This window comes from Emydura macquarii, unplaced genomic scaffold, assembly GCF_026122565.2.
Source record: "Emydura macquarii macquarii isolate MOO-44397 ecotype Brisbane River unplaced genomic scaffold, CSIRO-AGI_Emac_v2 contig_2846, whole genome shotgun sequence".
In the NCBI taxonomy this organism is placed as follows: Eukaryota; Metazoa; Chordata; order Testudines; family Chelidae; genus Emydura; species Emydura macquarii.
Window position 1 is genome coordinate 994,419 of NW_027132983.1, and position 12,806 is coordinate 1,007,224.

The window sequence follows — 12,806 nt, forward strand, 5'->3', positions numbered from 1 at the left end:
CGGCACCGAGGGCAGTCGAGAGGTTCAAGCACGAGGCGACGCCGATACAGTTCTGCCTCGCGCAGGGGTTCTAGTTCCAGCTCTAGCACCCCAGCACCGAGTCCAGCTCAGCACCGGTCCAGATCCCCAGCACGCAGCCCGGCACGGATCCCAGCACCCGAAGAGACTGAACACGCTCGGCACCAGTCCAGATCCACGGCACGCAGCCCGGTGCGGATCCCGATGCCTGAGTCCCAACTCGCTCGGCACCGGTCCAGATCCCCAGCACCGGCGGGGAGTCCAGCACTGGAACAGACATAACGGCACCAGTCCCGATCCCCGGACAGTAGTCCGGTGAGGATCCCGGTGCCGAAGGACTCGGCACCGACGGCGGGAATGGCACCGCACCAGCGATCACGGTCTTTGGAGTCGGAGCTGGCACCGAGACGACACCGCCGGCACCGCTCCCAGTCCCTGAGGGGGAAGCGTCATCACAAGACCTCTGCATGGAGGCGGCGGTCGTCTTCTAGCACCTCCAGCTGCTCACCCCCCTGTCCCCCACCGGCACTGCACCTGTCGGCAGCGAAGATCCTCCTCCTCCTCATCGTCTCAGGGTTGGTAGTCAACCAAGGTGGGCAAAGGCCGTAGATACAAGCGATCCAGCAGCTCAGGGTCCCGTGCCCACCATCAGGAGGCATCCCAGTCAGCACCGATGCCGGCACTGGCGTGGCTACATGGACCTTGGCAGCAGCACCCCCCCTCCCCCGAGTCAGTCAGACAGGGCCATTCCTCAGAGGAGGAATCGGACCCTGGGGAGGGTCCCTCCACGGGGCCCCTCCCACAATCCTCCTCGTCCTCCCCTGACGATGCAGCCGCAAGGGACTGTAGGGCGCCAGTTCCTGACTTTAAGGCATACCAGGAAGTGCTTAAAAGGATGGCTAGTAATTTGAACATTGAGCTCAAGGAGCTGTCTGAGGAGGAGAACCCCCTCTTTGGTGTGTCGGGGTCAGCAGGGCCCTCCAGAGTCGTCCTGCCAGTACATGAGAGGGTCTTGAAGCTGGCTAAGGCCCTCTGGCAAACCCCTGAATCGGTTGCCCCTACGTCCAAGGGCACCGAAAAGAAGTACTATGTTCCCGTGGAGGGGTGCGAGTATTTGTACACTCACCCCGCTCCGGGAACTCTCGTTGTTGATGCCGCCAACCAACGAGAGAGGCAGGGGCCCAGGGCAATACCCCCAAGAATAAGGATTACAAAAAATTGGACCTTTTCTGCCGCAAGGTCTATTCTGTGGGGGCCCTGCAGCTGAGGATCACCAATCATCAGGCTGTCCTTGGCAGATACAACCTGAACCTCTGGTCCTCCTTGCAGAGGTTCGTGCAGGGATTGCCACAGGACCAGGTTATGGAAGAAAGTACTGCAGTGGCAGGGGCAGCCTTACAAGTGGCAAGCGATGCGGCAGACACTGCCAGCAGAGCCATGGCTTCGGCCATTGTGATGCAGCGGTGTTCCTGGCTCTTGTCATCGGGACTGTCTCAAGAGGTCCAGCAGTCCATCCAGGACTTGCCTTTTGATGGTGCTGGCCTCTTCTCTGAAAGGACCAATGACAAACTGCATGCCCTGAAAGATTCCAGGGCCACACTGAAATCCCTAGGGCTTTACAACCCTCAGGCCTCGAGGCGTCAGTCTCGGCCGCAAGCCCAACTCCAGCCACAGCCTGCCCCAGACCACCTCCCAGACCCGCTCAACCCAGGAGGGGTCGGGATCAGTATAGGCAACCTAACTGGCATGACTGACAAGGGTCCTCGACGGGCTCCCAACAAACCTGTCCAAGGGGCGCAACAATAAGTGCCAATTTTGATGGTGCGCCCGAGGGTGGCACTCTTACCGTCCCGTTGGCTCCAACCCTGCTGTTCGCCCACAGACTGAGGCCGTACTACACTGAGTGGCAGGACATCACCTCAGATCGCTGGGTCCTCGGTGTAGTCACGGCCTTTCCCCCAGACTCTCCACCTACCCCATCCCTCTTCAGGGACCCCTCTCACGAGCAACTCCTCATACAGGAGGTGAACTCGCTCATCCTTCTAGGGGCTGTGGAAGAGGTTCCCCCACAGGAAAGGGGTTCTACTCATGATATTTCCTCATTCCCAAGGCGAAGGGGGGCCTGAGGCCCAATTTAGACCTCCGTTGTCTGAACAAATTCATCAGGCGCTTCAGGTTCCGTATAGTTTTCCTAGCCTCCATCATACCTGCTCTGGATCCAGGGGACTGGTACGCTGCCCTTGATTTGAAGGATGCTTATTTTCATATTACTATCCTTTCCGGTCACAGAAGATTTCTCCGGTTTGTGGTAGCTGGCTCCCACTACCAGTTTTTGGCCCTACCCTTTGGCCTCTCGTCCACCCCCAGGGTGTTCACGAAGTATATGGCGGTGGTGGCGGCTTACCTGCGCCGCAGAGGGGTCCAGATCTTCCCCTACCTGGACGACTGGCTGATCCAGGGCAAATTCAGGACCCATGTGAGGAACAGCCTGGGACTCACCTGCGCAACATGTACCAAACTGGGGCTGTTCATCAACGAGCAGAAGTCCATTCTCACCCCGGTGCAGCGCATAGACTTTATTGGGGCCACCCTGGACGCCATCCAGGCCAGAGCCTTCCTCCCACAGCCTTGCTTCGAGGCGATGGCTGCCATAATCGACTATCTCCACAGGTCCCCCACGACGACAGCCAGGCACTGCCTTCAGCTGTTGGGACACATGGCGGCCTGTACATACGTGGTGAGGCTGGCTCTCCTCGAGCTCAGGCCTCTCCAGGTGTGGTTAGCCTCGGTGTATGCACCAGCCAGGCACTCCCTGAACAGAGTAGTCACAGTTCCCACGCAGGTTCTGACCTCCCTGGTCTGGTGGAGGGACCCAGGGGAGGTGTTGAAGGGAGTCCCCTTCAGAGACTTGGCACCATCAGTTACCCTGATCATGGACGCTTCGGATATGGGTTGGGGAGCCCACATCAGCTCCGACCTGAGCACCCAGAGGCTCTGGTCGGAGGAGGAGAAGAGTCTCCATATCAATGTCCGGGAGCACAGGGTAGTCCGGCTGGCCTGCAAGGTGTTCCTCAGATTCCTGAGGGGCAGGATGGTGCAAGTCCTCACGGACAACACAGCAGCCATGTTTTATATGAACAGGCGGGGGGGGGGGGGAGGGGGAGAAGCGCGCGCCTCGGCCCTTTGCCAGGAGGCCATCCGACTTTGGGACTTTGCGGTGAGGCACAACTTCCACATATCTGCCTCTCACCTCCCGGGGGTCAGGAACGACGAGGCAGACCACCTCAGCAGATCGTTTCTACCCCGACACAACTGGTCACTACACATGGAGGTGATAAGTTGTATCTTCCGCGAGTAGGGTGTTCCCCAACTGGACCTGTTCACATCGTCCTGGAACAGGAAGTGCCCGAGGTTCTGCTCGCTCCGGGGTCGCAAGCCAGGCTCCATTTCCGACGTGTTCCTTTTAGACTGGACGGGGACCCTCATGTATGCGTTTCCCCCCATTCCGCTACTGCCCAAAGTCCTCTTGAAGATCAAGAGGGACAAAGCGGACATCATACTGATTGCCCCAGCCTGGCCAAGACAGCACTGGTTCAGCGTGCTGCTGGATATGTCCATCGCCCCACTGCTGCCACTCCCGAGGTGCTACGACCTGCTCTCCCAGGACCAGGGTCGCCTGCTGCACCCAGACCTGGACTTCCTGCACCTGACAGCATGGAGACTCTGTGGCTGATGGAGGGAGAGACAGCCTGCTTGGCGCAGGTCCAGCAAATTCTGCTGGGCAGCAGAAAACCTTCCACTCAGGTGGTGTACCGGGTCAAGTGGAAGCACTTTACCTGTTGGGCGGAGTCCCGGGGTATCCCACCGAGCTGCTCGCCCATACAGGCGAAATTGGAGTACCTGCTCCATTTGAAGCTCCAGGGCCTAGCACTGGCCTCCCTGAAGGTGCACTTGGTGGCCATCTTGGCCTTCCACCAGCCGATGGAAGGGAGGTCATTATTCTCACACCCTATGTCTGTCAGGTTCCTTAAAAGGGTGGAGAGGATATACCCGCAGGTCCGTGACCCGGTGCCTCCCTGGGACCTGAACCTGGTCCTCGCCATGCTGACAGGACCCTCCTTCGAGCCCATGGCTACATGTCAGCTGCTCGTCCTCTCGTGGAAGGTAGCCTTCCTGGTGGCCATCACATCAGCTAGAAGGGTCTCCAAGATAAGGGCTTTGACCTCGGAGCCCCCCTATACTGTCTTTTATAAGGGCAAGGTGCGATTGAGACCCCACCCAGCCTTCCTGCCTAAGGTGGTGTCCCGGTTTCATTATAAGCAGGATATCTTCCTCCACGTGTTCTTTCCAAAACCGCACGGGTTGGAGGAGGAGCGGAGATAGCACTCACTGGACGTGAGATGAGCCCTCGCCTACTACATCGAGCGAATGCGGCCGTTCCAGAAGTCGACGCAGCTGTTCGTGGCGGTGGCGGACCGGATGAAGGGCTCATCTGTCTCCACCCAACGCATCTCCACCTGTATCACCGCCTGCATCAGAACCTGCTACGAGCGGGCGAAGGTGCCGCTTCCAGGAGCTGTTTCAGCCACTCAACCAGAGCCCAGGCCTCGTCGGCGGAACGAGTACCCCTGCATGACATCTGCAAAGCAGCTACCTGATCATCGGTCCACACCTTCACGTTCCACTACACCATCGTGCAGCAGGCGAGAGAGGACGCAGGATTTGGCAGGGCCATACTCCGTCCCCACTGTTGGAGTCAGCAGAAAGAAGGAACTGAGGGCCCGCAGGGTCGGCAGTGCCCTATGTACTGCGGCATGAGCACGGTACTCCAGGGGGCGCCTAAGCCAACCCTACGGGGCTTGCTAAGGGGAAAAAAGTTCCGGGAACCAGTGCACGGGGCGCGCACTCACCTATATTGGAATGGATATGAGCAACACATCTACAGTTTCTGGTAAGTAACCCTGTTTTCGTCTGCACCTCCACACTAAAAGTCAGCCCCTGGTCCTAACTCAGATGCCAGTATCAACACAGCCACCAGTACTGAAATAACCATCAGTACCAACAATCCTAGATCCTCCATTAGATACAGGGGACAACACCATCTTGGACTCGGACATTTCTGTCCAGGATTCCATCACATTTCCATTCCATCCTTCATTCCCAGCAGTGTACTGTAAGGAAAAGACCCCTGGAACTAGCTGACTTCCAATCTGCTAAGTTTGGCAGGAGCGCCCTTAGAGTCCCTTCCCCTTTCCTTATGCACCTTCCCCTTTCCTTATGCTTTGTGAAACCATTGGAATCCTTATGCTGACTAACTTTATGGAGTGCCCTCACAGAAAAGGACCTGTCAAGACAAGCAGGCACTAGGACACTCTTCTCCAGGAAGACCCTTTGGAAGAGCAAGAGCTAAGGGCAGAAGAGGAGGCATCACCTTCCAATAAATCCTCTTCCTCCAGAGGTGGCAGTTATGTCCCTTTCCCCCATCCTACACAGTGGATTTCAAAGTCTTTCAAGAACAAATGAAGATGGTGACTGAGAGTTTACAGATTCCCCTAGAGGGAATACAGGAATCCTAGCTTTCCCTGGATATCTTGCATACCTATCCTCAAGGCAAGATAACCGTTCCTATTAATGATGCCCTCCTGTCACCAGCTCATACTATATGGTAGACCCTGGTTACCATCCTGCCTATGTGCAGGAGTGCTGGCAAAAAGTACTATGTGCTGGCCGATGGCTCAGAGTACCTTTTTATCCCACCTCTCCCCAAACTCTCTGCTGATCAACGTGGTTAATGAGAGAAACAGGGAACATCTGTCCAGATCAAATTCTACATAACAAGGATGTTAAGCGCCTGGACCTTCTTGGCTGCAAGAATTACTCTTTGGCTGCACTACAATTCAGGATTGACAACTATTATGCCTTGTTATCAAAATATGACTATACAAATTATAGCAAATTCTCTCATTTTATTGATCACTTGCCATAGGATCTGAAGAACCAGTTTCAAACCATCATCTCCAAAGCCCAGATGATACCAAAGCTTCTTTGCAGGTCTCTCTCGATGCTTCATGGCTGCAGTTGTCTGGTCTCCCTAAAGAAGTACAGAAGATGTTGGAGGATCTCCCCTGTGAAAGTCCCAAACTCTTCAGTGATATCATGGAGTGTCTCCACACTCCCAAGGACTCTAAAGTGATACTGTAATTCCTAGGCCTTTACACTTTATTACAAAGAGGATATTTAATGATCTTACCCAGTCCAATATTTCACTTCCCAAAGATTGACGGAACCACACAAAAAGAGGTCCAGGTTCCACAAGATTAATCTGTCATTTACTGTTACTTCCCAGCCAGTGACCAAGCAGCAATTTTGACCTTTTGGTCAAGGATCACAAATCACCTCACTATGGATCCTATGCTGCAACTTCCACTCTGTGGGGTTCACCTATCCTCGAATACATCGGATCAGACAGATGGGTACTTGAAGTAGTTTAGTCGGGTTGCACCATCCAATTCAGCTCCATTCCCTCCTCATCATCTCTTTTTGGGGACTCCTCTTACAAGGGTCTCCTAAGCAAAAGTTAGAATCTCTCCTGCTGCTGGGGGCAATTGAACTGGTTCTTCACAGATTCACCTGAAAAGGCTTCTGCTTCAGGTACTTCCCATTTCCCAAGAAAAAAGGGGGATGGAGACTGATCTTAGGGTTCTGAACACTTTCAAACAAATGCAGAGATTCAGAATGGTAGCCCTAGCAGCAGTAATTCCCACCATTAGCTCGACATTAATTGATTTGTGGCCAACATCTAGGATACATCTTTCCATATAGCCATGCATCCTACTCATAGACCTTTCCTGTGGTTCATGGTCAGCAGCAATCATTATCAGTACCAAGTTCTTCCCGTCAGCCTTTCAACCAAGAGCCTTGATAGTCATGGCCATCTTGGACAGATGGGAATAGTCATCTTCCCCTACCTGGATGACTGATTCCTCAAATGTTGTTCTTGAGGTTCAAGTTCTTGAGGTTCAATCAGCAACCAACAAGTCCTAGCCCACTTCTGATCCCCAGATTTTGACTATATGCAGAAAACTCAACCTTGACATCTGTCCAGTGCATTGATTTCATCAAAGTCACCCTGGATCCACAACTGGCAACACTGTTGATCTGCCCAGAATCAATGAAAGTAAAACACTATTTTATTATAAACTATTTTCATATAATTTACATAATTTTTCTGTTTTCTCTCGGTTTTTTTTATAGTTATTCTTTGTAAGGGGGGACATTCTTGGCAATAAATAATTTTTCTTATGCATACTAGGGGTGAATTTTAAGTGGTTTATTCCTGCAGAATGATTGTAAAGGTGTAGGAATGTCTAACACATGTGAGAATAAAAGCAGCACTCTTGAATGTAAGCAGGATTTGTAGATTTAAACTCTGTCTCTTCATGCTATTTCAGTTCCTGCAAGACATTCTAGACACGTTGTTTGTGATTTTGGATGACAACACAGAAAAGTATGGTCTGTTGGTCTTTCAGTCTTTGGTAAGTAGCCCCACTTCCATTAAACTAGCACTTCTCTTTCCCTGGTGGTCAGTATTTCCCCTGTTTTTATTACCTTACCACCATGCCTTAATTGCTATTATCTTATTACCATAAAATGTACCATAAAATGCTAGGGGTTCTAATCTTGAATTTTTTTAATGCTACTGAGTGAAAGGAGTAGGATAACCATAGCCAAAATATGAGGAGAGAAGGATTGCCTTCATCGGTAGGGGGAGGGGCAAACAATAAGTCAAAGAGGAGCACTTCCATTGTCTGTATATTGAAACAAAACATTAACATCTGACTATTTCTTAGCCTGTGTAGCTTCTTTGTTTAATCCCTGGTGACATGTGCTGTCTGCTCTGTTATGGGTTCCCTTTTCCATCTCCCGCAGGTATTCATCATAAATCTGCTACGTGACAGCAAATATTTCCATTTTCGACCTGTTATGGATATGTACATTCAGAAACACTTTGCAGGAGCTCTGGCTTACAAGTAGGTTGTGTTTTGTCATCACTTCATACAGTAACACTCTCAGACTTGTGAGTGGTATAAGCACCAGAGTCATAACTTTTATTCTAGCATAGTATATCTGGTGTTCAAAAGCAAACATTTGGGACAAAAATTTTGTAGCGTGACTTCTAAATCTAACCACAGAGAAAACCTGCTGAATGTCATTCCAGTCCTAGTCTCTTAGTTGGCAGGGGCTAGAAATGCAGTGAAGCGAGGAAGCACTTCATGTCACTCAACAGCAACTAATTAAAAAGGGAATTATTGATAGGGCCCACAGAGCATCCACCCTTCCTATACTAGAAGGATGATGGCTGCTTAAGGCCCGCATGAAACTTAAACAGGGAGCACAGAAATGTTTCTTACATTTCTTATCAAGAATGCATCCATTGGTACAAAATCCATAGCCTCTACTTAGGGAGACAAATCTCCTATTCTCCAATATCTTTTCCTATGGCTAGTTCCAAAGAAGAGGGTAAATATTCAGATTACATCAAGGTATTCTCTTCTGTGAGATTAAAGGCAGAATGTTCATTTCAATAGAGAATTAGAAACTTAATTCCCATTAATGTTCAAAACAGTGGTATGCCTTATTTTCCAATATATCACAATGAAATATTACTTCGAGTCAGATTTAGAAAGCAATAGCAATTATCAGGATTGTATTTTACTTTCCTTCCAGATTGCTTCTTATGCATAGCTTACTGGCTCCCAAAGTAGGTCAAAATAAACTGGAAACAACAATTTTCCAGTTCCATCATTTCTGGCCCTGGTGATACAAGGGACTCAAGCTATAGTGTATTGAAAAAATCTTAAATAGATTACATGCAAAAATGTTCTTTTAAAACAGACTGGAAACTGTATGTTTGCTACAGGATCACAAAGCACTGTGTGGCTCTGAAGGATGAGAAAGCAGTTTCACAGTTTTTAATAATCAATGTTATTTGGAATTCTACTTTTCTTCTGATGGGAGAGTGTTCAAACAAACTTGTTCTTAAGCATATGTAATATCTCAGGGCATTCTAAACAGTCTTGTGCACTTTAGGAAATTAAATGAAGATATTTTCAACTTTACATAAGTTGGTCTATTCCAGTTTCAAACAGTTTCTGAAACTTGCTTACCTATAAGAGCCTTACTCAGATTGCTTAGCCAAAGAGAAATACTATGTGTTTTATTTCTATAAACTGATTATTTCTTTGTTTGGAGTGACCTGTTTTTTACGCTTTAATTTATGTGTTGTTGTTGTAAACTCAATTGTTTAAACTAATATACCTAATTATTAGAAGTGAGTGGAACAAGACAGCACATTGCATTTCTTGCTGTCTAAGAAAACAACTGCCAAGTTGTTTCACAAAGCCAGAAGGTTTCAGGCTTGGCCACTTACAGATAATTGCTTGATGTTTCTGTGAATGTCTCTCTTACTCAGAGAACTGATCCGATGTTTGAAGTGGTACATGGACCGATCAGCTGAGCTTGTACGACAAGATCATATCCAAGAAGCAATGAGGGTATGTGTGTGTTGTAAATATCTGTATGTTTAATGTGGCTGTGGCTTCTACGTAGCTGAGGCTGCTATAAGGCACATGAAACATGGTCTTGAACAGACTTCCAGTATTCAGTTGTCCGGAGCAAATTTCAATGATTTGTCCAAAACTGTCCAAATTCTAATCTTAGGGTGAAATGTATCCTTGTGCAGAGGACCAGCACAAGGTCTGTGCCTCCTTAACTCCTACTGAAACCCTATTTTGTGGGTTTAAGTGGGACTTTTGTGGGGCAGTGGCCTTGTGCTGGTCCTCTGCACAGTGGTAAATTTCAACCTTAGAGAAGCAACATTTTGATAGTGGTTCAAGTACAGGACTGGGAGTCTGAAGTTTTGGTTTTTATTTCTGTCTATGATACAGACTCATATCACGTTGGATGAATAGTTTAAGAAAATAGTAAATGGGCCTTTGAGTGGCCGGTGATGATAACAAATACCATCCCACAGGGCATGGGCCAGTTGTCAGTGAACAGAGCATGAACTTGAAGGAAGACACAACTTCCCATCAGTGTGTGTGAAACAGGGGATTAGTTTTTGCACTAGTTTAGTTCAACAGAGAACAAATAAAATGCTACCTTTTTACTACAATTATATTATAGCAAGAACTCAGAATCACCAAGTGTCAGAGGTTTACTATAGAAAGACCATTGAATTTGGAATTTAGATGGTTACTAGATGGAGAAACACAAACTTCTTTCTCAGTTGGCCTTTGTTAAACCCAAAGGAATGAAAGTTGGCTTCCCTGAAATGTCCTCAGATCATTTCATCTTGAGCAGGTCTTACCTTTTTCAGCAGATTCTGGGACAGCCAAACAGAAATATGTCATCCTTTCTCACAAATGACATTTCCAGCTAGTGTACACCTTCACATTTATGCTATTGATGCCTCTGATGTTTCAGAAATTGTGGAAAGAGAGAAACAGATTGTCTCTAAGGCTCTGACAAAGATCAGACTTTGAATCCTCATTCTCTTTTGAAGGATGGATAGTTTTTATGTCAAAGGCCTATAGGGTCAAGGTTCATTTGTTGACTTCACATTTCAGAGTTCTTTGCTATGTCTACATCCTGAACATTAGCTTCAGTTCAGGACCTATGTGGAGCTTCTTTATAGAGATGGACCATTATTACTACCTGCATCCTTTCAAGTTGCCTGTGTGGCCTTTGATGGAAGGCTTCACCAAAGAATAGTCCAATGAAGATTCCGCACTTCTGAGTTGCTGCTTCTTTAAGTCCCTACAATCCCTGGACTGATACAAGACTTGCTACAGAAAAAGAAAATGTACTTTATTCCTGAAAAATTACTTTTGGTTTATTTTTCTATATTAGTCTGACAGTCTTTCCCCTTGCTTCATATGTTCCCAACCACCTTCTGCAAGCTGTATTTCCAGTCTTTTATGCTTCATAGTGTCTGTGCTTTAAAACATTTAGGATTCATTGTGTTTGAAAAATTATAGCAGAGGGCTTTGGTGCCTATGGATCTGATTATATATATTTTACGTACACACACACACATTAATTTTGCCTTTGCGGCTTGTTGGCTTGACCAAACTTGCGGAAACTTAACTTCCAGTTAGGGACTGAATTCCCTTTTGTCTCATTGTCAGACCATGCCTCCAAAATAATGGTGTTCAAGAAAACAGCAGGTTTCAGAGCATTTCAATTGATTTCTATTTCTCTATGGGCCTTACACTCTACAACTGTGATTTTGTAGACTGACTGTGCCTCCAACATTTGATATGATTTGTTGGTGTCCATGCACCAGCTTTTCTGCCGTCACGGCCATGTGTTTGCATCCACACCTGGCGCTCTGCCTAACTGTGAGGGCATTCTGTCTGCCCCAAGGAGCATAGGCCTTTTTAAGAGTCCCTCTTTCCACAGAGGGTTATGGAACATCATATACAAACCCACTAATTCTCTTCCTTGGATCGCAGTGGCCTTTGCCCTTTATGGAGAATTTCAAGTCACTTCACATTGCTGCATCCTCCAATTTCTGGAATTTGGTGCTTGATAACCTGGAAGCAGAATAGGGCAGTAATTGTAATACACTTAGAGCACTCCATAAAGAAGGAAGATGCAAATGAAGAGGTTTGTTATATTGCCAAATTGGATCATGAGGAAAGCAATGTCTGGAGCAGGTCAAGTATTATTTGCTCATGAGACAATGTTGTGGCTGTCTGGACCAAATGTGAGTGGTTGAGACCTGACCAAGTCCAATTTTGACTTTCTGTGTGTGGAGCTGGCAGCAGATTTACACTTAGCGCAAAACTACTGTGTGAGAACTGATGTTCCTGTGAACAAAAGTTGCAATAGCAGTCTGAAAACTGATTAAGAACAGAGTATTATTGCCTGGTGGAGTTCTTTGGTGTGAAGTATTCATCAATGGGTTATGTTGTATGGAGGTGTATAAATTAAAAAGAAGTTGTACTGACCCATGTGATCAAGGTTACCACTGTTTCAGAGATAATGAAGGACTTTGAATATTGGGACTTCTCAAGCTGTCCTAGGACTATTGGTGAATCTCATTTCCCAATTTTTTATCCTTAAATCAGTCCACAGATTTCTCCCAACGTAAGTCGTACTGGCTGTAGCAAATCTTAGAGGGCACATCTCACACTGGCTGAGCAGGCAAGATTCATGATGCAAGAATATTAAAAAATTTGTGCTTGTGACAGTCAGGCGTAGTTTTCACCTTTTATGAGCTTTCACCTTTCACCATTAATGGTGTTTGTGTCAGCTGTGTTTGCTTCCATAGACAGTGTAACTATAGGTACCCAGACTATGAGGAGGGCATCAAACAGCACTTCAACTACCACCGCAGCCATGCCAAAATGGTGGTTCAGTGTGTCTTTGGGAGACACACTTAGAAGAGGGAGGTGCCTACTGAAGCAAAATGGCACTAGCCTGAAACACATTTAATTGCTGCTGTTTGTGTGCTCCATGTGATCAGACTGGAGAGCTGTATGTTTTTATATAGGATAGTGGCACTCAGTTCTACCCATTTTCTCAATTAGCTGTGAGTCTTATTGCTGATCATGCTGGGCTGGTTAGCATAATAAAGGGTGCACTATGACAATAGTTTGTTCTCACACTGACACTTAGCTCATGCCTAGAGTTCATATATACCATTTAATACATAGAATCATAAAAATAATTAGTTGCCCTATTTAAATTAGTGGTTGTTAAAATGTGTTAGTTAAACCGTT

The 12,806-nt window shown here is 47.6% G+C and overlaps 1 protein-coding gene across 1 annotated transcript in view; it reads left to right on the plus strand.

The window, feature by feature from the left end:
• DOCK3 (dedicator of cytokinesis 3) overlaps positions 1–12,806 on the plus strand; it is a 460,968-nt gene that overhangs the window by 347,921 nt on the left and 100,241 nt on the right. Inside the window, 3 exon segments of the mRNA XM_067568165.1 lie at positions 7,470–7,553; positions 7,948–8,048; positions 9,491–9,572. Coding sequence (XP_067424266.1) covers positions 7,470–7,553; positions 7,948–8,048; positions 9,491–9,572 — 267 coding nt within the window.